Consider the following 20,041-nt stretch of genomic DNA (forward strand, 5'->3'; position numbering starts at 1 on the left):
GAGTTCAACATATAGTCTACGATGAAAGTTTCTTTCTCCTTGGTCTACCATGTTTCTGGAATCTGAAACCTTAGACGCAATTCCCCGGAGTAACAATCCGAGAATTGTTGAGCCTCACTATGAATCCAGAGGAATAACGAAGCCATCTACTTCTCTAAGAAAGCTTATCAAGAGTCTCGACCTAAGTAAGCATCCAGAAGGAGGATATTTTAAGCAGACTGATAAGTCTCCTTTGATTATGGAGAATCCTTATTATCCTGGTGATAACAGTGGTGTTAGCACGGACATAGAAACCGGAGATAAGAAACCTTTGAGTCCTACGAGAAGTTTCTCCACACTAATTCACTATCTAATCACATGTGACGCACCTCTTGGCAGATTCCATAAGAATAAGTCCCGGATCATTCATATATTACAGAGAGGCCGGGGTCAATACGTTTTAATATATCCAGATGGACGAATAAAAACATTTATAGTTGGTTTCGATACAGAAAAAGGAGAAGTTGATCAGTGGGTAGTCCCCGGTGGAGTTTATAAGGCTTCCTTTTTGCTTCCTAAAGACCCGATCAAAGGAGAAAGTGACGAAGATCATTTACTGATCAGCGAGGTTGTTGTCCCTGGTTTTGAGTTCGAGGACCATAAGTTCATGCCGAATGAAGAGTGTTTGAAAAGATTAGTTAAAGATGAAAGGAAAGCAGAGGAGATGAGATGGCTATTAGGTGTCATGCGATAGGTAGGGTTGCACACCTTGCACCTTGCGGTGGAGTCGGTATGGTAGGTTCCTTTTCGATATTTCGCGGAATTTCCCGGTAGACTGAAAATTTTGGGAGGCTTCCAGAGACTGAAAAATTTTTAATATTAAAAGAAGCTCTGTACTTTTTAGTTGTTCGTACTTTTTACCTTAACAAATAGACAAGTAAACAAGATGGCTACTGAATTGACTGTCCAGTCTGAGAAGGCTTATCTTAAGGTATGTATGATGGCGGCACTACAGGTTCAACAAGATGCTCCAACGTGCACCAGCGTGCACCAGCGTGCTCCAACGTGCTCCAACGTGCACCAACGTGCTCCAACGTGCACCAACGGCACCAACGGTACCAACAGCATACTCAGGTTGAACCATCTCCTCTTACAAACACGTTCCATACTAACATCAAATATAGCAACCTCATATCTTCAACAACCCAAAAGCTAAGGTGACCAAGAGAGCCAAGAGATGGTATAAAGACATTGGTTTGGGATTCAAAACACCAAAGGAAGCCATTGAAGGTACCTACATTGACAAGAAGTGTCCATTTACTGGTCTGATTTCAATCAGAGGTAGAATCTTGACTGGTGCAGTTGTGTCAACCAAAATGCACAGAACCATCATTGTTAGAAGAGATTACTTGCACTACATTCCAAAGTACAACAGATACGAGAAGAGACATAAGAACTTTTCTGCTCACATTTCTCCTTGCTTCAGAGTTAAGGAGGGTGACAGCGTTACTGTTGGCCAGTGCAGACCTCTTTCTAAAACTGTCAGATTCAACGTCATCAAGGTCAATACTACCAACGGTGCTAAGAAGTCCAAGTCTTTTGACAAGTTCTAAGTAAGTGATCTAGTGTGTAGATGTTATATAGAACCTCGAGTTCCATTACTAGGTAATAAGATATTTTAAGTCTTAGTTTAAGTATTTGCACTGCCACGTATGCACTGCCACGTATGCATTTTGCATGCACCGCCACGGTTCTGGTCCTCTCCTAACTCCTCCTTAACCAGGGTAACCTTTAACACTCTTTCTTTCCAGGGTAACCCCTAGTTCACAGGTAGAGGGTATTTTTTCTTTCCACATACGGCCTAAATCCTTTTTTTTTATTAGCATTGGTGATTTACCATGTCCTCTTCAGATAATAAGCATTTTTATTCCTACCACCAGCCATCTCAGAATGAGTCAAGTCGAAGTGTACCGGACCATCAGCAACTTACATCTTCAAAAAAGGCCTCGGATTACGATGAGGATGAAGTGATGAAGCTCGTTGGAACGGCATTTGATGGTGCCGCGGACAAGCCCGGTAGAAAAAGAGCCTTCTCGAACGATGAGCCGATGTCTCAAATTGAGTTCCAGCGATGGACTGCGGGACTATTGGGTGAGGAATATGAAGAGAGTGAGACCAAGTCGGGTCAATCGACGTTACCTGATGCTGGTACTGGAGCTGGAGCTGGAGCTCATGCTGGTGTTGAAGCTGGTGTTGGAGCTGGCGCTGATGCTGAGGCTGTTGCTGGTGCTGGTGCTGGTGCGGCTATTGTACCTGCTGCTGCATCTCCACGTCCGACCCAGCCTTCCCACTCAACCTCGAAAATCGATCCTGACCTCGGATCACTGGATGATGAATCGTCGTTTGTTCAAGATGCAATCATTGATGCTAGAGTATTGGCCAATATTGGAGGTCTGGGTCAAGAATATCTTAGACAAGCTACTGATATAAGACATACTCCCACTCCAGAAGAAGAAGTACAACATTTGGCAGTTCAGGCTGTTCGACAGGCTGTAGCAGATGCTGGATCTGGTAATATAAAGAAGCAGCATTCTTCTGGATTGGCTATTGAGTCTGAGGCTGGAATAGCTGCTGCTATGGCAGAGGCAGCAGAACAGGTGGTTAGAGCTACTTCAGGGAAGTCGGGGCGTGAAAAAGACGATGATCACATCAGTTTACTAGTGGATGCAGCTGCTGAAAGAGCTCATAATATGCTACCGGATGGACATCACGGGAAACGATTTTCGAACGATGAAAAGAAGGCTTTGGACAGTTTTGTGAAGGATTATTGTAAGATCAAAGGGTTGACCGTGGATGACATTAGAAAAAGAGTATGGGGTAATAAGAGAAAGAAGGACTCGTTTTGGGAGATACTACAGAAAGTCCTACCATCCAGAAATCGGGCCTCGTTATATAAGCATATCAGAAGAACGTACCATGTGTTTAAAGTGAGAGCCACTTGGAATACAGAAGAAGATACGAAACTAGCAGAATTGGCAGAAAACTTTCAAGGGAAATGGAAACTAGTTGGTAAAGAAATGGGCCGAATGCCGGAGGATTGTAGAGATCGTTGGAGAAACTATATCAAATGCGGTAGTAACAGAAAGAAGAACAAGTGGGATATTCAAGAGGAGATCAGGTTGAAGGAGGCGATTAAAAAATTTGATGTTGATGGTACACCTATTAACTGGACACAGGTGAGTGAGATGATGGGTGGTACACGGTCGAGAATTCAATGCAGATATAAATGGAAGAAGATTATGAAACGAGAGACAGTAATGAAGCTACGAGAGATGGACTTAGATACAAAAGTATGGTTATTATCAAGGCTGCGAGAGATCTGGTACCACGAAAAGGATGATCTGGTAGATTGGGATGCATTGGCTACTGTTTTTCCTGGAAAGAAATGGACTGGAACTGACTTCCAAACATGTTTCGATAAGATGAGAGCTTCTGAGAATTTTAGAGGTAAGTCTTTCATCGAGACCGTGGAGGTATTGTTAAAGAGTGTTACACCATCTTCTGAGATACGAGAGCTACTGAATACTACTTCTAAGGGTGAGCACTCCAAGATACCAGGATTGGTTCTGAAATCTGACATTGTTAAGAAATGATTGACGCATCGACGCGTCGAGTTGAGACTTGGTGGTTCCGGTATCTCCGATAATGTCGATTGGAATCAGTGAGCACGGACAGGTCAGGGAGCAGGAGAAAGGAGAGAGCGCGAGAGCGGGAGAGAGGAGAGACCAGGAGAGAGGAGAGAGCAGGAAGGGTATTACTGCCACCACTCCACCCTTTCACAATCCTTTCTATGTACCAATTCAAGAAAAAAAAATTCGAAATGCTTAGTAAAATTGATGTACGAAAATTTCAGTATTCTAATTCCGAGCGAGCATCGAGACCAGAAGAGCTCGAAACTTAGCAAAACTAAAGTAGTTGATTATCCTCTTTGCACTGAACCAATTGTTTTGTTGCGGGTTTGTTGCAGGTTTGTTGCAGGTTTGTTGCGGGTTTGTTTGTTTGCACTTGTCTCAGTGAATAGGAGTCTGAATTATAAATTTCTGTCTTCTGTCTTGCCGTGCTCTTTCTAATATCGCACGTCATCGGATCTCTAGATATTCCGAGGCATCTTCCTTCATTTAGGGCCGATCAAGGTATTATTTTTTTGCCTGTTTCACATTGAACGTCTTTCCAACGGCTATTCAGCATCACTTCAACATAGTTGATCATCCTTGTTCTTCCTACCTACCCTTCTGATCACGTTGAAATTATCTAATCGATCAGTTGTTCTAGTACATCCTTACACCAGATAACGATCTCATGGCTAAACGAAATGTACAGCCTCCGAAGAAGAGGCAGAGAAAGAGGAATAGAGTCCCCATATCGTGCACGATCTGTCGGCGAAGAAAGGTGAAGTGCGACAAGAAGAAGCCTCAATGTGCCAACTGCGTCAAAAACGGAGTAGCACATCTCTGTCGATACTTGGAGCCGAGTTGGGCCAAGCCGCTCTGTGATGACGAGCTGAAAATTCCTGGCACCAATGTATCCAATTACAACGACCAATTACAACACGAGAATTCGAGGATGAAGAGAAGGATTCAAGATTTGGAGCAGCAGAACTCAGAGTTAAAGCATAATCAATCACATGGTGGTGTGGTGGATAGAGTAGCTGCCATGCGTGGGTCTGATAATACCGATTTACTGGATTGTATAGCCAACTCCAGCATTCTGTTTACCGCTAAGAGAGGTCCCGTGTATCATTTCCCAATTATATACCAGATTAGTGTTCTTTCATGGATGTTCATAGTGCGTAATGACTCCTATTTGAACGATCTATGGCTTAAGATCATCAAGTTGCGCAGGCATTATGAGTACTATTATAGCAGTAAGAATGCCATGATGGATGCTTCAAAAACATTGGCCAAGGACTACAATAACTATGGCTCCAAGCTGGATAAGATCCGTGATCGTGCCAGTGTTGGTGTTATTCCTCCAGAGAAGACTGTCGAGCATACCAGTAAGTTGAAGAAGTTTTTGGATGGTACCTTGTCGAAGAGTGCAACTGGAGTATCTTCCTCTCTGGACGATGCTCCTCCTGGCACTTCAAGATCTGGCTGTCCAGTGGTTCGGGATGGGAGTTATAGGAACTTGACTCAGAATCGTATGATGACCAATAAATGTCCCGTTATGCACCCTGGAAATGCATCTGTGAGCTATTCAGATGTTCCGGAGGACGATGAGGACGAAGTGGACGATATGGAGGACTCTAAAGTGTGTCCTTTGATGATTGGTGATGCCCGTGCTTTATTTAAGGAGAAGCTTTCTCGGATGAATTTGAGTGCGATGCGAGAAACAGTGAAACCGAGGGATAATGAAGCACCTTTAGCAAAAACGCCCGAAAATGAGACGAAGGATGGGACTGTAACACCTCCGACGTCCCATGGAAGTCCAGTAGAAGCGGCCAAAACAGATTCATCCATTTCTACAGTTTCTACTACATCTGGTAAGAAGCGATCGTGTCCAGAAAGTAGAACTAGTTGTTCTTCAAGTCACAGGAACAAACGGATTCAAACTATATCTCCTTCAGCTGTCAAAAGCTTGAATTATAACAATACCAAAGAGGTAATAACTGTTATAGAGAAGAATTTACCCAGCAGAAAGGTGGTTTGGCTGCTAATTGATCGGTTTTTTGAGAAGCTTTATCTCCATTTCCCATACATTGATGAAGAAACATTTCGTATTCGAATAGCTTCCATCATTGACACTACAGAGGCGGGATCTGAGAAGATCAAGTTGCAATCAATTGGGTCTCAGTACTGCGAAGAGTTTCTCAACGTTTGTCTCATGCTTGTTATTATTCGGCTAAGTTGGCTTTCTCTTCCTGATAAGGTCTCTAATGATTTGACGGCCGAGGAGGTGTTGATGATGAAGCCAGAGAACTTGGTTACAATGGTTCTTATCGATATGGTGAAGGAGATTTTTTCTAGTGCCAAAATCATGGGTAAGCCATCGCTTATCATCTTCCAGGTGGGTCTCTTCTTGAAGATATACAATATTTTGTCTCCCGAGGACGGCTTTGACTTGGATGATTCGTTCACCAACAATAACAACTCATCTTTGTTGGTTTCCAATGACCTCAGTGGAGATTTGACTAATGAGGCTCCTGACATGAACTCTCCCAATTTCATGGCAATGTTGGTTCAGTTGGCTAGAACTATTGGGCTCAATAGAGATCCTTTAAACTTCAAGAACTTCTACTCGTCGAGTTCAGATCCAATTACGAATGCCAGATTATTTCGTAAGAGACATCTGTGGCGTAAGTTGTGGTACGGATTAATGTACCTTTCTATAGAAAGCAATTTGAGTATGGGTGATTACAAGAAAGGATTGCCGATTGAGCTAGATTTGGATCCCACTCTTGGTTCTGTCAACAAGACGTGGGATTGCAGGTTGCCGGGAGGAGTGGAGCAAGGTGTTTTGGAGAAATCTTTCTACGGACCAGCTTTGGAGAAGGAGCAGATAGTGGTGAGTAACTTCAGAGATTCTATCGTTGTTTATCACTCCCTCTATAAGGCTATGAATGCTCTATTTTTGACGGATTCCCCACCTACAACGAAGAGTATGGGCCAAATCATGAACAGATTGCTTGATCTGATCTCTGAGAAATCGAAGCTGGGGCTAAATACCTCATTTTTGCTGTCTCCTGGTGATAATACCACTGCAGCCAGCGCGAGCAATATGAATGCACGGTCCAGAACCTCCCTCAATGATACCCGTTATGGGAAATACGTTCGGATCTACAAGTTGAGACTTTACTTAGTGATCAAGTCACTGCTATTTGCACTAAATTACTTGCTTCTGTTGAACCACGAGCAAAAGTTTAACAGGCTTATTGCAGACAAGTCGAGCACCATTCCTAAGATTACTAGGCAAAAAGAGTATATTGACACGTATTTTGAAGGCTCGTTGCTATTAGCCATTGATAACTTCAATTTTTTTATTCAGCTTATCGACAACTTGTCAAAATTGTTTCCAAACTGCGGTGCAAAGCTCATTACGTTTCCGTTTTTGCTTGTTTTGAACCACAGATCGCATGAATTTCTCATCTCTCTGATTCTTCGGCTTCAACAAGGTTCTCCAATCATCGTGGAGATCCTTGAGAAAAACGGAATAGACAGGGACAAGTTGTTGAAGAGGTTGTTTCATTACCTTAGCACCTTCTTGGACAAGTTAGATGGTCTTACTAAATCATATTATTATGCATGGCGATTGAGGAAGATGGTGAAGTTCTTCTACAGTATTCTAACCAACTCCAAGAAACTATTCAGTATGGATTTCAAACAAATGAATGCGGGCATCAAGGAGGAGCCTCAAGAAGATCCTTCGATTCCTCCAACGAGTTTTATTGGTGGTCGTCGTGTGGTTCCTCTTCGTCCGAAGCAGCCTCTTGTGTATCTGGAGCAGCAGCAGCAGAAGCAGCAGCCTCGGCTGCAGAAACAGCCTCAACAAATACATCAGCTGCCGCTTAGTGGGCCCGCTAGTGCCTTTGAGATTGCATTTGGTACGTCGAAGCTACCGCCTGTGACTGATTATACTGATCTTAACAACGCTGCTTACGAGTATTATCAGCAAGATGCAATACATGCAGCTACTAGTCCTATGGCTCCTGGTTCATTCAGAAGCCAGCCGTTTGCTTTGCCATCACGTGGGCCACCTCAACAGATTTCGTTTGTGTCCCAGAAAGGTCTGGGAAATATGAGAGAAGTTAAGGGAGGTATGATTGGTAATCAGTACGCTGGTCAGATCGATGACTTTTTGGATGAAAACTTCTTTACAGATCTCACAGAGCTGAATATGGGCTCTCTGGCTAATGATTCAATGGATGGTATGGCTTGTCCTCCAGGAATGCTGAGTTCAGCCCTTTCGGGAGAGATGGGGGTCGTCGGAAGCGAGTCTTCCACGATCAACATGAGGAATGGGGAATTTGCCATCGATGGTGGTGCCGGTGGTGCCGGTGGTGATGTGGGTGGTGTAGGCGGTGGTATGAGTCCTGGTCTGGGTCCTGAAATCGGAGCAGGAATTATTGTGAGCGCACAGAATGCCATGTTTGGTGGAAATGGATTTGTAGGAAGTGCTTACAACTCTTTGAATGAGATCGATTTTACAAATGTTGATCTCAGCTCACAGTTTGGTGACAATAACAGTAACTACAGTCAGGCAGGCATCAATGGAGCCGGTGGAGCCGATGGAGCCGATTTGGACGAGAGGTTTGGTGCCACTGGTATGGAGGCCATATCCACTGAAACTACAGGTACCACGGGAGTCATGGGAACCAGCTCTTCTCGAGCAGCCAATATCAGCCCAGAATCCCATCATTTAGGACTTGAAGGGCTTAATTTAAGGTTTACGGAATAGGTAGTAATACATATGTATATCAATAGGTCGATAGACGCGTCAATATTCGGCGAAAAAGTATAAGTGTCACCTTTTCTCCGTTGTCTCCGGATCCTTATAATAGACAACTGTTACTCTTAGATAGTTAGTTGTCTTATCTTTGCTTCATTATCTATTTTCTTGCTACCATGACTACTGACTCTGGTTTTGATACGAAACTTTTACACTCTTCATCGGATACATCCAAGGCTCCAAAGGTCAAGGCCAGAAGACATCGTTTAGCACTTTCCTGCTCCATTTGCAGACAGCGAAAAGTTAAGGTAAGTTTACTCAGCGGGTTATGAAAGGCGTTTGGCGAAGGAGGATTTTTTGGTCGTTTTTTAAGCGTACTCAGCTATCCTTTCAGGCCGACGCCATCTTCACAGTGCTTTCTTTGACTGGCGCTTAAATCCGAACCATCTCCTTTTTTTTTTTTACTAACAAAATATTATAGTGCGACCGGGAAAGACCCCATTGTAAAGCATGTGAACGATATCACGTGACTCATTTATGTTCCTATGATGAGCCTTCATGGATCTATTCTAACGGCAGGAGAGTGAGAAATAACGACAAAGACGAATCTGCTGAGATTGTCGATGGCGGCTCAGAAGTATTGAGTGGTGGTATTGGTGAAGATGCCGCAGGAATCAAGAGACGGCGTAGTTCGGGTTCTGTTTCAGCTTCAAGCTCGGGCTCGGGCTCGGCTTTGGACGAGCCCTCGTATCTGCCTGGTTATCCAGGTAGACACATGCCTATAATCACTGCTGTTGGATCCAACGAGAGATCTGCTCAGGACACCAAGAGAGATGAAAGCGTCTTGTCTGAGCTACAGATTCTTAAGGATAAGATTAAACTTCTAGAGACGTCTGTTGCAAAGATCGAACCTTCTGAAGCACCGAGTAATTTTTCATCCATAGTTCATTCCAGGCCTCTTCCACCTATTTTACCGCATAATCTTGGCACGCCTGAGCTTCGAAAATGGTCCTTACCACCTCCTTTGACATCTCATGGCTCTTTTTACGCTCCTCAAAGTCCATATCCACAATCTGGACTTGCTACACGGCAAGGTTCGTTTTCAGGGTTCTCTTCTCTACGCCCTGTTGTTCCTGTCCCCCCTTTGGCTAGTTTGACTAGTCCTATGGCATCTCCAATTTCACAGCCTAGGCCGACTTTGGTATCATCTCAGCTACCTTGTTCTGATTTATATGCAGATCCTTCTAGAAAAGGACTGCTATATGATTATCTAGGCATCGAGGCCGACGACCGTATTGATTTCTATGCAGGATGTTTTCCTACTTTGACCAAATGCTCTCGTATCAACAATCATGGTCCTCTAAGTTGGGTATCTTTAATACTCAAGGACTATTATTCGAGACCGATCATTTCTAAGATCATCAAGTACAAGAAAAAGTATGGTGCTGCTTTATTTGCTGGAAATTCCCGTGAAAGTTGCCTCCGTTCTGTATTGGGTTCTGATAAGACTTCCAGAGAGGCCGAATTTAAGAGAAGAGAGTTTTCAAATCCTACTTGTCCTGTCCTGGGTGAGAATTTGTCCTATAGTAAGCAGAAGTGGTCGCCAGAACGTCCCCCTGATTCTCCTCGGATCAATCCTTCTGAGCTGTCTTTGTCTACGAAAAGAGATGCCGAAACAACCATTATTGAAGGGATTCTCGACGTTTTACCTGTCAAGAAGATGATTTGGCTTCTTGTTGAACGATTCTTTCAGTACGTGTATCCTTTCTCTCCTTATTTGGACGAGACTAGGTTTGTATCTGATATAGAGGCAATCATTGGACCGAAGTCATTGGCAGAGGAAAAGGTTACTACGGTTCACATGGAAAGGAAGCTTGATTTCTCCGTTATGGGATCCCTTCTTATTGCTTTGAAGATGGCATATCTATCTTTATCTGGCAATTATGAAGCTGCAGACGATTACCCTCAAAGAACTCCGAATGAGATGTATCTTTTGAGTCATCCGTTAGATGAGAAAATAATCAATGTGGCCCAGTTGTGTCTCAACCAGTTTAAGCTTCTCCGCAGATCTACGATGAGTATTTTTCAGTGTGCCTTTTTAATGAGAGATTACCAAAAGCTTGATGGATACGACGGCTTCTGTGATGGTGACTCACAAGTGTTTACAGGACTTCTCGTTCAGATGGGTATTTCGATTGGTTTGAATAGAGATCCAGATAACTTTGACTTCTCTGTTGGTACAGACCGTATGAAAAGTAGTTGGAGGAAGCTATGGTACTGCTTGATTGCTACGGATATGACGCAGTGTACAGTTATGGGTGACCCAAGGATTGTTAGTGATGATATTTATGATACCAAGCTTCCTGTGTTTTCCAAGCTCGATTTCAACAACAACGATTTGGACATAGAAGGTGAAACAGTACTCGCAATACGGGAGAGATTTGAACTCGGTCAGGAGATGAACAAGGTAGTTCAACTTGCCGCTAGTTTGAAGGGCTCGCCTGTTGTTTTGGAGCTTCTACCAAAATTGGATAGGCTTGAGCGGATTATTAAATTGAAATGGGAGTCTCTATCTAGTCTCCTAACGCCCACAGATGGTAACCACATTCATAACATTCATAAGATGCAACAGATTATGCTTTATGCCGAGGCTGTATCATTGTTGCATCCAATTTATCATCACCTTATACTTTTCTACGAGAAGAAAGGTACCTTCAGGGCAGCCAGAAAGTTTACAATGAAGTCCGTTGAATTTCTAATGGAAATTCACGCCAATTTTGAGAACTTAGTCAAACGCAGTTACAGATATGTCGGCACAGGGTTCGATTTCGTTTTTACACCTGTGTTGGAGGTCTTCATACACAAGTGTCTTCACTTGCAACTTTCGTTGTACTTAAGAAGCAGTTCTCTTGAGGCTAGGCTTTGTGAAGCTCCTCAGAACGACGAAATCGTGGAGGTAATTAAAAAGTTCAAAAAGACTATTCTAATTAAGAATATTAAGGAGAAGTACATATGCGCAATGTCGATCTTGGCTGGTAAGTATTTCTACGCCTGGAGAATGACGAAAGCTCATACGTTGATTCTGAAGGTGTTGGAAGACGGCTTGGCTACTTTGACGGGGGCTGATGAGCCTAACAATTTTCTCTCTGGTATGGGAAAGGATGAGCTTGTCGAGTTGTTCGAGTTGGTTAATATAGAGAACTATGTGAACGGAACTAGTGGTGTCAAAAATATTGCTAGAAAGCGGGTTCTTACGGAGGCTGAAGATGTTTCTTTGGATGAGAATAGTAGGATGAATTCCTTTAGTGACTATTCAGTTCCTAAAGGTCCTTCTGGATTTCCGCTTGCAGTTGCAACTTCCGCAAACTCTTCAAACTCTGCAACCTCTACAACCTCTGCAACTTCTGGTGCCCCAGATCTTTCTGCAATGTCTCATTCGTCTCCTGAATCTTCTCCGAGGACCGTGGATCCGCTCAACTCTGTGTACACGCCTAGCATCGTCGATCCAACAGATAAGAACATCGATAACTTCTGGGCCAAGATGTTCTATAAGAACACAGAGAGTGGAGACCTCAATCTTGATAGCTTGTTTGCCGAGTTCACGAGCTTTGACAACAATTCGTTCGACCTGTTCAATGGGAACTTAGCCGGACAGGATGGTGTCGATTATAAGTCAGGTGCAGGGATGTGGGAAGGTAGCGAGTCTAATGCAGCAGCCAATGTGTCTGGTCCCGACGGATCCAATGGACCCAATGGACCCAATGGATCTGCCGACAGTGAACTTGGAATCACCTTGCAAGCTATATCTCCGAGAAATGTCCTTGTCGACAAAGCCATCTTCGATATGTATGGATCATAGATACTTACACCGCCACATGATGTTTGCACCGCCACGTTATAACTTGTCGGCTTGAGCATTTGTCCGGGTCTCTAACGTTTGTACTTCTTCATTCTTTGTTCTTTATCCGTTTACTGCCATGTTTATTCGCTATTTTGGTAGAAGGGAGATCACTATGGTACATCTTCTGGGATCTTCCGGGGGGTCTCGATTCATTAGGGGAATCGCAGTGCCTAGAAATTTCCATAGACTTGAATCGACTATGCGAAATACGAGGTCGCACCAGTCATCTCGTTCATCTCGTTCATCGCTGAGTTACGTTGGTTATGGCTCTCTAGTACTTTTTACAGCGGGTTTAATTGCCAGTAGTGACTTTAGACATGGGTTGGTGGATAGTTACCTCGTGGGCGAGCGTGTGGGCGTGGTAACTGTGGCCACGGTACGTTGTTTTGGTCTCTATTTGCGTACATTGAAGAAGAAGTACTCATCAGATGCTGAATATGAGGAGGCTTTTCACAGGACGCATAAGAAGGCTGCCGAAATTACCCTTCATTCTCTTCGTAAGAATGGGGGAATTTACATTAAGATAGGCCAGCATTTAGGTGCGATGACGTATCTTTTACCGTTCGAATGGACTGATACTATGGTTCCATTGCAAGATGAATGTCCTCAATCGTCATTGGAGGACATCAAAGAGATGTTTGAAAAGGACACCGGTGTCAAAATGGACGATTACTTCTCTGAATTTGATCCTATCCCGATTGGAACAGCTTCTTTGGCCCAGGTTCACGTTGCGCGGTTGAAATCCAACGGTACTCAGGTTGCTGTCAAAGTAGAGCATCCTTCTCTTGCCAAGTTTGTTCCCTTGGATGTATGGCTTACCAAAACCGTTTTTGATCTTATGTACAAAGTCTTTCCAGAGTATCCATTAACGTGGCTTGGAGATGAGCTTCAGAGCTCAATCTATGTCGAGTTAGATTTCCGGAATGAGGCTCGAAATGCTCAGAAAACCGACGAGTACTTCAGGCCTTATCACCGTCTGACTGCTCTTCGTATTCCCAAAGTTTACGCATCAAAGCAGAGGATCCTTATCATGGAATACGTAGGTGGTGCAAGGTTGGATAACTTGCACTATATAGATAGCCATGGAATCTCGCGTGCTGAAGTATCTTCGTGTATTGCACACATATTCAACAACATGATATTTCAGTCAGGTTTTGTTCACTGTGATCCACATCACGGTAACCTTGCCATCAGAGCCTTGGAACACCCTGTTGATGGGCACAATTTCGAAATTGTTCTATATGATCATGGCCTATACAGAACCATCCCCTATAATATGAAGGTTAGTTATGCCAAGTTCTGGTTGGCCATGCTCGATAAGAATCCGAAGGTAATGAGGAAATATGGTAAGCAGTTTGCGCAGATCGATGATGGTAAGTATCCTATTCTTGCCGCTGCCCTCACGGGTAGAGATTTTAAACATGCCACCTCCGGCGACATTGATAGCGAGAGAAGTCAAGAAGAGATAGAAAATATGAGGGGAATGCTTCTGCAAGACCACTTGATACTCGACTTGATGGCATTGTTGGCGTCTGTGCCGAAAATTGTCCTTCTTATCTTAAAGACCAACGATTTGGTTAGACATCTTGACGAGTCCTTGCACAATCCATTGGGAAATGAGAGAACCTTTTTCATCATGGCCACGTACTGTGCACATACCGTTCTAGAAGATGATAAGGCCTGCAATTCCAGAGATCATGGCAGGTGGTCTTTAATCTGGTGCTTCAATGAGCTGAAAGCTTTGTCAAAGTACTACAACAGAAGCTTTCAGTTGCGGTTGTTTGATTTGATGTTCTATATCAAGAATCTTTCCCATAGATTTATGTTCTAATTATTCATATACATGTATATATAAAACTATTCTGAAACATAAGTATCGCATTGCCAGTTGTCTCTACCTAATCATGGGATAGTCATCATTGATTTGATTACGAATCATTTTCAGAAACATACCGAAACTTGTAGGAAAGGGTCACCGCTACTTCGTTCTCATCTCATCTATTGAATTTGTGCTCAGCATATAGTTGGCTAACTATTCATGCGAACTTTCCTTGTTAGCTCAGTCGGTAGAGCGTTCGGCTTTTAAGGATCTATAAAGTTCAGAAGTCGACCGAACGGTCGAGGGTTCGAGCCCCTCACAGGGAGACATTTTTTTTACCCCGGATTTTCATTTCTATCTTCTTTGATTCAAGGCTCAGCTTGTCTTGGTTTTGTTCAGTCGTGCACTGCTTTATTCATCATGTGCGATGCTTCTGATAGTGATGTGTTCAAATTGGCAAGATCTGTGTCCATAACTCTGCAGGGTTATCACGAACGGGTCGAAGGAATTCTGCGAGACATCCCACCAAGTTACTACCCTCTCGTATATGGGATGATCCTTTGTGTGATGGCTGTTGTGGCATCGCATGTGAGTTTCATCAATGTAACTAAGGCCTATCCAGCGAGAAATCCCATTCTTTTTTGTAAGAGCAAGAACAGTGATAAGAGCTTCACATTGATGCAGTTGATCAATGCTAAGGTGCCAGCACTAAGAGACCACGCCGTGACTCTATTCAATCCTCTATTGTTCTCCGGTAACTTGCAGACCATGTTTGCCGGTATTCGCAAGTTCCGATTCATTGACAGGCTCTATTTTGGTCGCCAGATGTTACATATGGCAGACGGAGGTTCTGCTTCTTTGGATAAGGTGATAACAGAAGATCGGTTTAAGAGTGTGAAAGTCGATGACTGTGATGTTCCTCCAAACCAGAAAAAGTATGTTAATTCCACTACCAGGTATTTAACCAAGAGGGAGATTGTTGAACAACATTCTGATGACAATAAGCCGATGATTTTGGCACTTCATGGTCTTTCTGGCTCTTCAGCAGAGGCCTACTGTCGCTGTTTGTTCAGTAGATTGTACCACATAGAGTCGTTTGAATGCTTTGTATTGAACTCTCGAGGCTGTGGCAATACGGAACTTACTTCTCCATCCCTTTTCTGTGCACTTTGGACTGAGGACATCCATACTGCAGTGAGATTTCTTAAGAAGAACTATCCGAATCGACCCCTTTTCGCTGTGGGATTTTCATTAGGCTCTGTGATATTGACTAACTATCTTGCCCAAGAAGGAATTCAATCGCAGATTGATTTTGCAGTAACTTTGGCCTGTATTTGGGATCTGAGAGCTTCTTCTTATGCATTAGAAAATGGCATCGTCTCCGGAAACTTGTATAGTCCTGTTATGACCCTGCCTCTTTTGGGATTACTCTCTAAACATAAGAAGGAACTTATGAAGAATAAGACTTTTGCCAAAAATTATACTTCAAAGACTTCAAGTCATGTACACAGTTTATGTCAATTCGACGATTATTTCACCTCTCAATTGTTTGGGTTTAGCTGTGCCGATGAATACTATCTCTACGCTTCTCCCATTATGCGAATGAACAATATTAGAACTCCACTTCTCAATATTAATTCTGAGGATGATCCCATTGCCGGAAGCTTGAAAGTAGGGGCTATTCCGTTGAAAAGAGCTGAAAATAATCCGTACATTACAATCATAACTACCAATTTAGGTGGACATTTAGGTTGGTTCAAATGGAACAACGATCGCTGGTATGCGGATCCCGTCAGTAGTCTTATGGGGCATTTGTACAGGAGCCACTTTACAGAATCACAACCTTATGTTCAGGTGGATCAATGCAAACTATCGAGAACTCCTTTAGAAAATGACCGGTTACCGGTGTGTCATATTTAAGTTATCTATATAGGTTCTTTGATAAGAAAGATCGTGATAAGTGATGTCATTGCGACAATTGAATTATTAAATACTCCAGACAATGGGGCGAGAAGAGTAAATATTCCGTGTGGGCCCATAGGTGGTGCAGTCTGCTCCGTCCCTTCAAATGGCCCTATTGTTTCGGTGTCTGCTAACTGGAAGCAGCCTCTGTTTATTCGGTTATGTGGCTCCAATCAACATAATCACAATTCAATCATGTCGGACCGTAATCGCTATATGCATGATTTGTATGGTGGCTATCCATTGTATTCTCTACTAGAAAAAATTGTCGTTCGCCGAGGTTCCTGATAGAATGCCGAGCATTTAATTCCGCATCGGCGCAAGTTCGCATCATCGGCATTAGTTTGACGCGCGTAGATTTCCGAATACAGGGAGGTTGCAAATAATTGAGGGAATGGTAGAGAAAAAAACGATATTCGTTCAAATTAGTTGACCAAGAACAACCGATTATTACTATTTATTGACGATTAATCAGGAGCATTAAATCCACTACCGGAAAAAGATGATTAATCAAAAGTAACAGTGAAGAGTGAAGAAAAAAAATAAACTGAACGGAAAGGGCTCCTCTTACAGGCCTACGAGTAAAATATGTTCATGCACTGATAAGAAACCCAGTCAAACCACCTTTTCATACTTTTTTAAAATGATATCTACAGCCATGTGATCAAATGGATCTGTGGATTATTGAAAGTGTGGCTTATCAAAGGGTAGCTAATCAAAGGGTATATATTAGTAGGATACTTTGTCCTTCTTCGCTGTCCGAAGTGATGAAGATATTCATTATACAATTACTGATAATTGTAAGTCTACTGTTATGGAAAACAAAATCCATATAGCTGAAACTTCTGGTTCTAGTTCGGATATTCAGCAAACAGAAGATGAGAAAAAGATCACAACAGATTACTATTCCGAGATTGATGAGGACAAATACAATAGGATAGTCAAGCTATTGGGAAAGCCTAAGAATTCCGATGAAACGGATGCTGCCCAAGATATTCATTATGTTCTGGACAAGATCGATGGGCTGAGCTTGGAGGATGCCCTTGAAATTCTTCGTACTGTTGAAAAGAACCATAAGAACGATTTGAATTTTCCTAAAACTTCCAAGAAGAAGATTGAACAGCTTCTTCACCAACCAGAACTCTTCTCTAAGGATGAGTATGATTTTGGAGCAAAAGCTGAGGCTGCAGTTATTTACTATTTCTCACTTTATCCTGAAGTCAGAGCAGTCACTGCTCCGCAGGATGATCCTGAAGAACCTTGTGAAACCATAAGAGCTTACATTTTAGGTTTAGCATGGGCTGTAATTGGTCAATTCATCAACTCTTTCTTTAATTCTCGTTATCCTAACGTCACCATTAACTCCGTTGTGTGCCAAACTTTGCTTTATCCTTGTGGTAAACTCTTTCAACTTATCATTCCAGACTGGGGTTTCAATTTTCGTGGGATTCATTACTCTTTGAACTCTGGTCCTTGGAGTTATAAGGAACAGATGTTTGCAACCATTATCTTTAATGTTTCCATGACTTCCGTCTACGTTTTCTATAATATTCAAACTCAGGAGGTTTACTATGATGATGATTGGCTAGATTCTGGTTATAAGATTTTGCTAATCCTTTCTACGCAAAGCATGGGTCTTGGTTTTGCAGGCTTGTTGAGAAGATTTGTTGTCTTCCCAGTGGAGGCTATTTGGCCTACCGTGCTACCAACTATGGCCTTGAACAGAGCTTTATTGATTCCAGAAAATAAAGAAACGGTCCACGGATGGAAAATATCCAAATATCGTTTCTTCTTCTTTGTCTTCTCAGCATCCTTTGCATATTACTGGTTACCAGGTTATTTGGCTACTTTTCTAAGTTACTTTTCTTGGATGTCCTGGATTAAACCAGACAACTTTAATTTGGCTGTGGTCACTGGTTCAGACTATGGCTTAGGTTATAACCCAATTCCAACGTTTGATTATAATATCATTGGCTATTTCAATCCCCTTGTTGTTCCTTTCTTCTCGTTCTTGTAACAGTTTATTGGTACAGCCATTGGTGGTCTTATTATTTTGGCAATCTATTACACTAACACCAAATGGTCAGCCTATTTCCCAATTAATTCTTCTAGTTTGTACGACAACACAGGAGAATCTTACAATGTTACTAAGGTGATAAAGAATGGACGATTAGACCAACAGATGTATGAGAATTATTCTCCTCCCTTTTTCTCAGCAGCTAACTTGTTGTCTTACAGTGCCTTTTTCATGACCTATCCATTACTTTTCATCTATGTTCTCGTTGATCAATGGCAAATTGTGGTCAGAGCTTATGGAGATATATGGAAACTTATAAAGGGTACATCAGCTCGAGCCAAGAAGGGATGCGGTATGGCCTTTCACAGCCTTGCCAGGGGTAACTTTAAGGGATTCTTCACTGGAATTGGACATATCTTCTCGGAAGGAAAATCTGTTTACGATGGATTTGATGATCCGTTCACACGATCAATTAAGAAATATCCAGAGGTGCCTAATTGGTGGTTCATGATAGTGGTTCTTGTTTCGTTTATCTTTGCTATTATCCTATTAACTGCTTACCCGTTGGGAACACCAGTGTGGACTATTTTCTTTGTTATTGGTATCAACATTATCTTCTTGGTTCCAATGACTTTGATGAGTGCCACTACAGGAATAACTGTTGGATTAAACGTTTTAGTGGAACTAGTTATTGGTTATGCACTTCCAGGAAATGCGGAGGCTCTTATGTTTGTCAAAGCCTATGGTTACAATATCGATAGTCAGGCAAGTACCTACACTTCTGATCAGAAGATGTCTCACTATTCGAGAATTCCTCCAAGAACCGTATTCAGAGGTCAAATCGTGTCTACTATCATCACCAGTTTTGTTAGCTATGGCGTTGTCAATTTTGTGGACACCAGTATCAGTGGAATCTGTACAACAACACAAGCACAAAAGTTTACTTGCGCCAACGGTTCTCGTGTCTTCTTCAGTGCTTCTGTCATGTGGGGATTGATTGGTCCAAAGAGAGTGTTTGGTGAGCAGTATCCTGCTCTTAAATGGATGTTCCTTGTGGGATTCATAGTGGCTGTCGTTTGGTGTGGACTCAAAAAATACGGTGCAACCATCCGTGAATGGATCAGAGAGAGCATTCCTCATGCAATATTCTCTGCTCTTGACTCGACCATCTTCAAAGTAATTTCCCTATTAAGGAATGTTCATCCTGCTTTGATTACGATTGGTGTCATGGAATGGGCACCACTTAATATGGCATTCCAGACAATGGGACTATACTTGTCGGCATACTTTATGTATTACTTGAAACGACACAAAACCTCGTGGTGGGAAAAGTACAACTACGTGCTTTCAGCTGGTCTTTCAGCTGGTGTTGCCTTCTCGGCTATTATCATCTTCTTTGCCGTTCAATACCACTCGAAGAACGTAAGTTGGTGGGGTAATAATATTACTGCAGAAGGTGTTGACGGTTATGCTGGTCAGACCGCTCTTTACACTGACCTTCCTGATAAGGGCTATATTGGACCAGATTATTGGTCATGAGTGAGATCGCGTAAATAACAGACTCTTTGGTTTTCTGTAATTTGAGATTGCTTTTCACTTTTTGTCTTCTAGCTTGACGTAGCCTATCGAAGAACAGTATCTCCGCTTCATCCCTACCTGTTATCTAGTTCGGAATACCGTGTCAGATTTCAGATCACATCAACTTGTGCCGAAGTCCATGTCTAACACTTGCTACTATGCTGTAAGACTTTTCATTTGTTGCCGTTTGTGCGAGATTTCCGCTTTGGTATGATCGCGCATTGTTCCGCTGATTCTTTTTTTTTGCATTGTTCTTCTTTATTGTTTTCCCCACTTAATTCTCTTTCTTACTGACGCCACTCAGTCAAAAGTAGAGCGGTCGGTCATTTTGAGAACAAAC

At 42.6% G+C, this 20,041-nt stretch overlaps 7 protein-coding genes and 1 non-coding gene across 8 annotated transcripts; all 8 read left to right on the top strand.

The window, feature by feature from the left end:
* Positions 1-49: 49 nt before the first annotated feature.
* On the top strand, positions 50-733 carry FOA43_001774 (uncharacterized protein; the record flags this gene model as incomplete). The annotated part of the gene is made up of 1 exon (XM_038922082.1): positions 50-733. One exon carries the CDS (start codon positions 50-52, stop codon positions 731-733), a length of 684 nt encoding a protein of 227 aa, XP_038778010.1.
* Positions 734-925: 192 nt separating this feature from the next.
* RPS11A (ribosomal 40S subunit protein S11A) lies at positions 926-1,592 on the top strand (the record flags this gene model as incomplete). The annotated part of the gene is made up of 2 exons (XM_038922083.1): positions 926-970; positions 1,164-1,592. The coding sequence occupies 2 exons, from the start codon at positions 926-928 to the stop codon at positions 1,590-1,592; spliced, it is 474 nt and encodes a 157-aa protein (XP_038778011.1).
* A 337-nt stretch (positions 1,593-1,929) lies between these two features.
* Positions 1,930-3,632, top strand: FOA43_001776 (uncharacterized protein; the record flags this gene model as incomplete). The annotated part of the gene is made up of 2 exons (XM_038922084.1): positions 1,930-1,938; positions 1,983-3,632. The coding sequence occupies 2 exons, from the start codon at positions 1,930-1,932 to the stop codon at positions 3,630-3,632; spliced, it is 1,659 nt and encodes a 552-aa protein (XP_038778012.1).
* A 706-nt stretch (positions 3,633-4,338) lies between these two features.
* On the top strand, positions 4,339-8,433 carry FOA43_001777 (uncharacterized protein; the record flags this gene model as incomplete). The annotated part of the gene is made up of 1 exon (XM_038922085.1): positions 4,339-8,433. One exon carries the CDS (start codon positions 4,339-4,341, stop codon positions 8,431-8,433), a length of 4,095 nt encoding a protein of 1,364 aa, XP_038778013.1.
* Positions 8,434-8,600: 167 nt separating this feature from the next.
* On the top strand, positions 8,601-14,156 carry FOA43_001778 (uncharacterized protein; the record flags this gene model as incomplete). Its single annotated transcript, XM_038922086.1, has 4 exons — positions 8,601-8,732; positions 8,906-12,270; positions 12,340-12,350; positions 12,613-14,156. The coding sequence occupies 4 exons, from the start codon at positions 8,601-8,603 to the stop codon at positions 14,154-14,156; spliced, it is 5,052 nt and encodes a 1,683-aa protein (XP_038778014.1).
* A 217-nt stretch (positions 14,157-14,373) lies between these two features.
* On the top strand, positions 14,374-14,470 carry FOA43_001779. The gene has a single exon. It is a non-coding gene; the product is annotated as a tRNA-Lys (tRNA).
* Positions 14,471-14,564: 94 nt separating this feature from the next.
* Positions 14,565-16,064, top strand: FOA43_001780 (uncharacterized protein; the record flags this gene model as incomplete). Its single annotated transcript, XM_038922087.1, has 1 exon — positions 14,565-16,064. The coding sequence occupies one exon, from the start codon at positions 14,565-14,567 to the stop codon at positions 16,062-16,064; it is 1,500 nt and encodes a 499-aa protein (XP_038778015.1).
* Positions 16,065-16,920: 856 nt separating this feature from the next.
* FOA43_001781 (uncharacterized protein) lies at positions 16,921-19,662 on the top strand (the record flags this gene model as incomplete). Its single annotated transcript, XM_038922088.1, has 2 exons — positions 16,921-17,890; positions 18,140-19,662. The coding sequence occupies 2 exons, from the start codon at positions 16,921-16,923 to the stop codon at positions 19,660-19,662; spliced, it is 2,493 nt and encodes an 830-aa protein (XP_038778016.1).
* Positions 19,663-20,041: the final 379 nt, after the last annotated feature.

This window comes from Brettanomyces nanus, chromosome 1, assembly GCF_011074865.1.
Source record: "Brettanomyces nanus chromosome 1, complete sequence".
In the NCBI taxonomy this organism is placed as follows: domain Eukaryota; kingdom Fungi; phylum Ascomycota; class Pichiomycetes; order Pichiales; family Pichiaceae; genus Brettanomyces; species Brettanomyces nanus.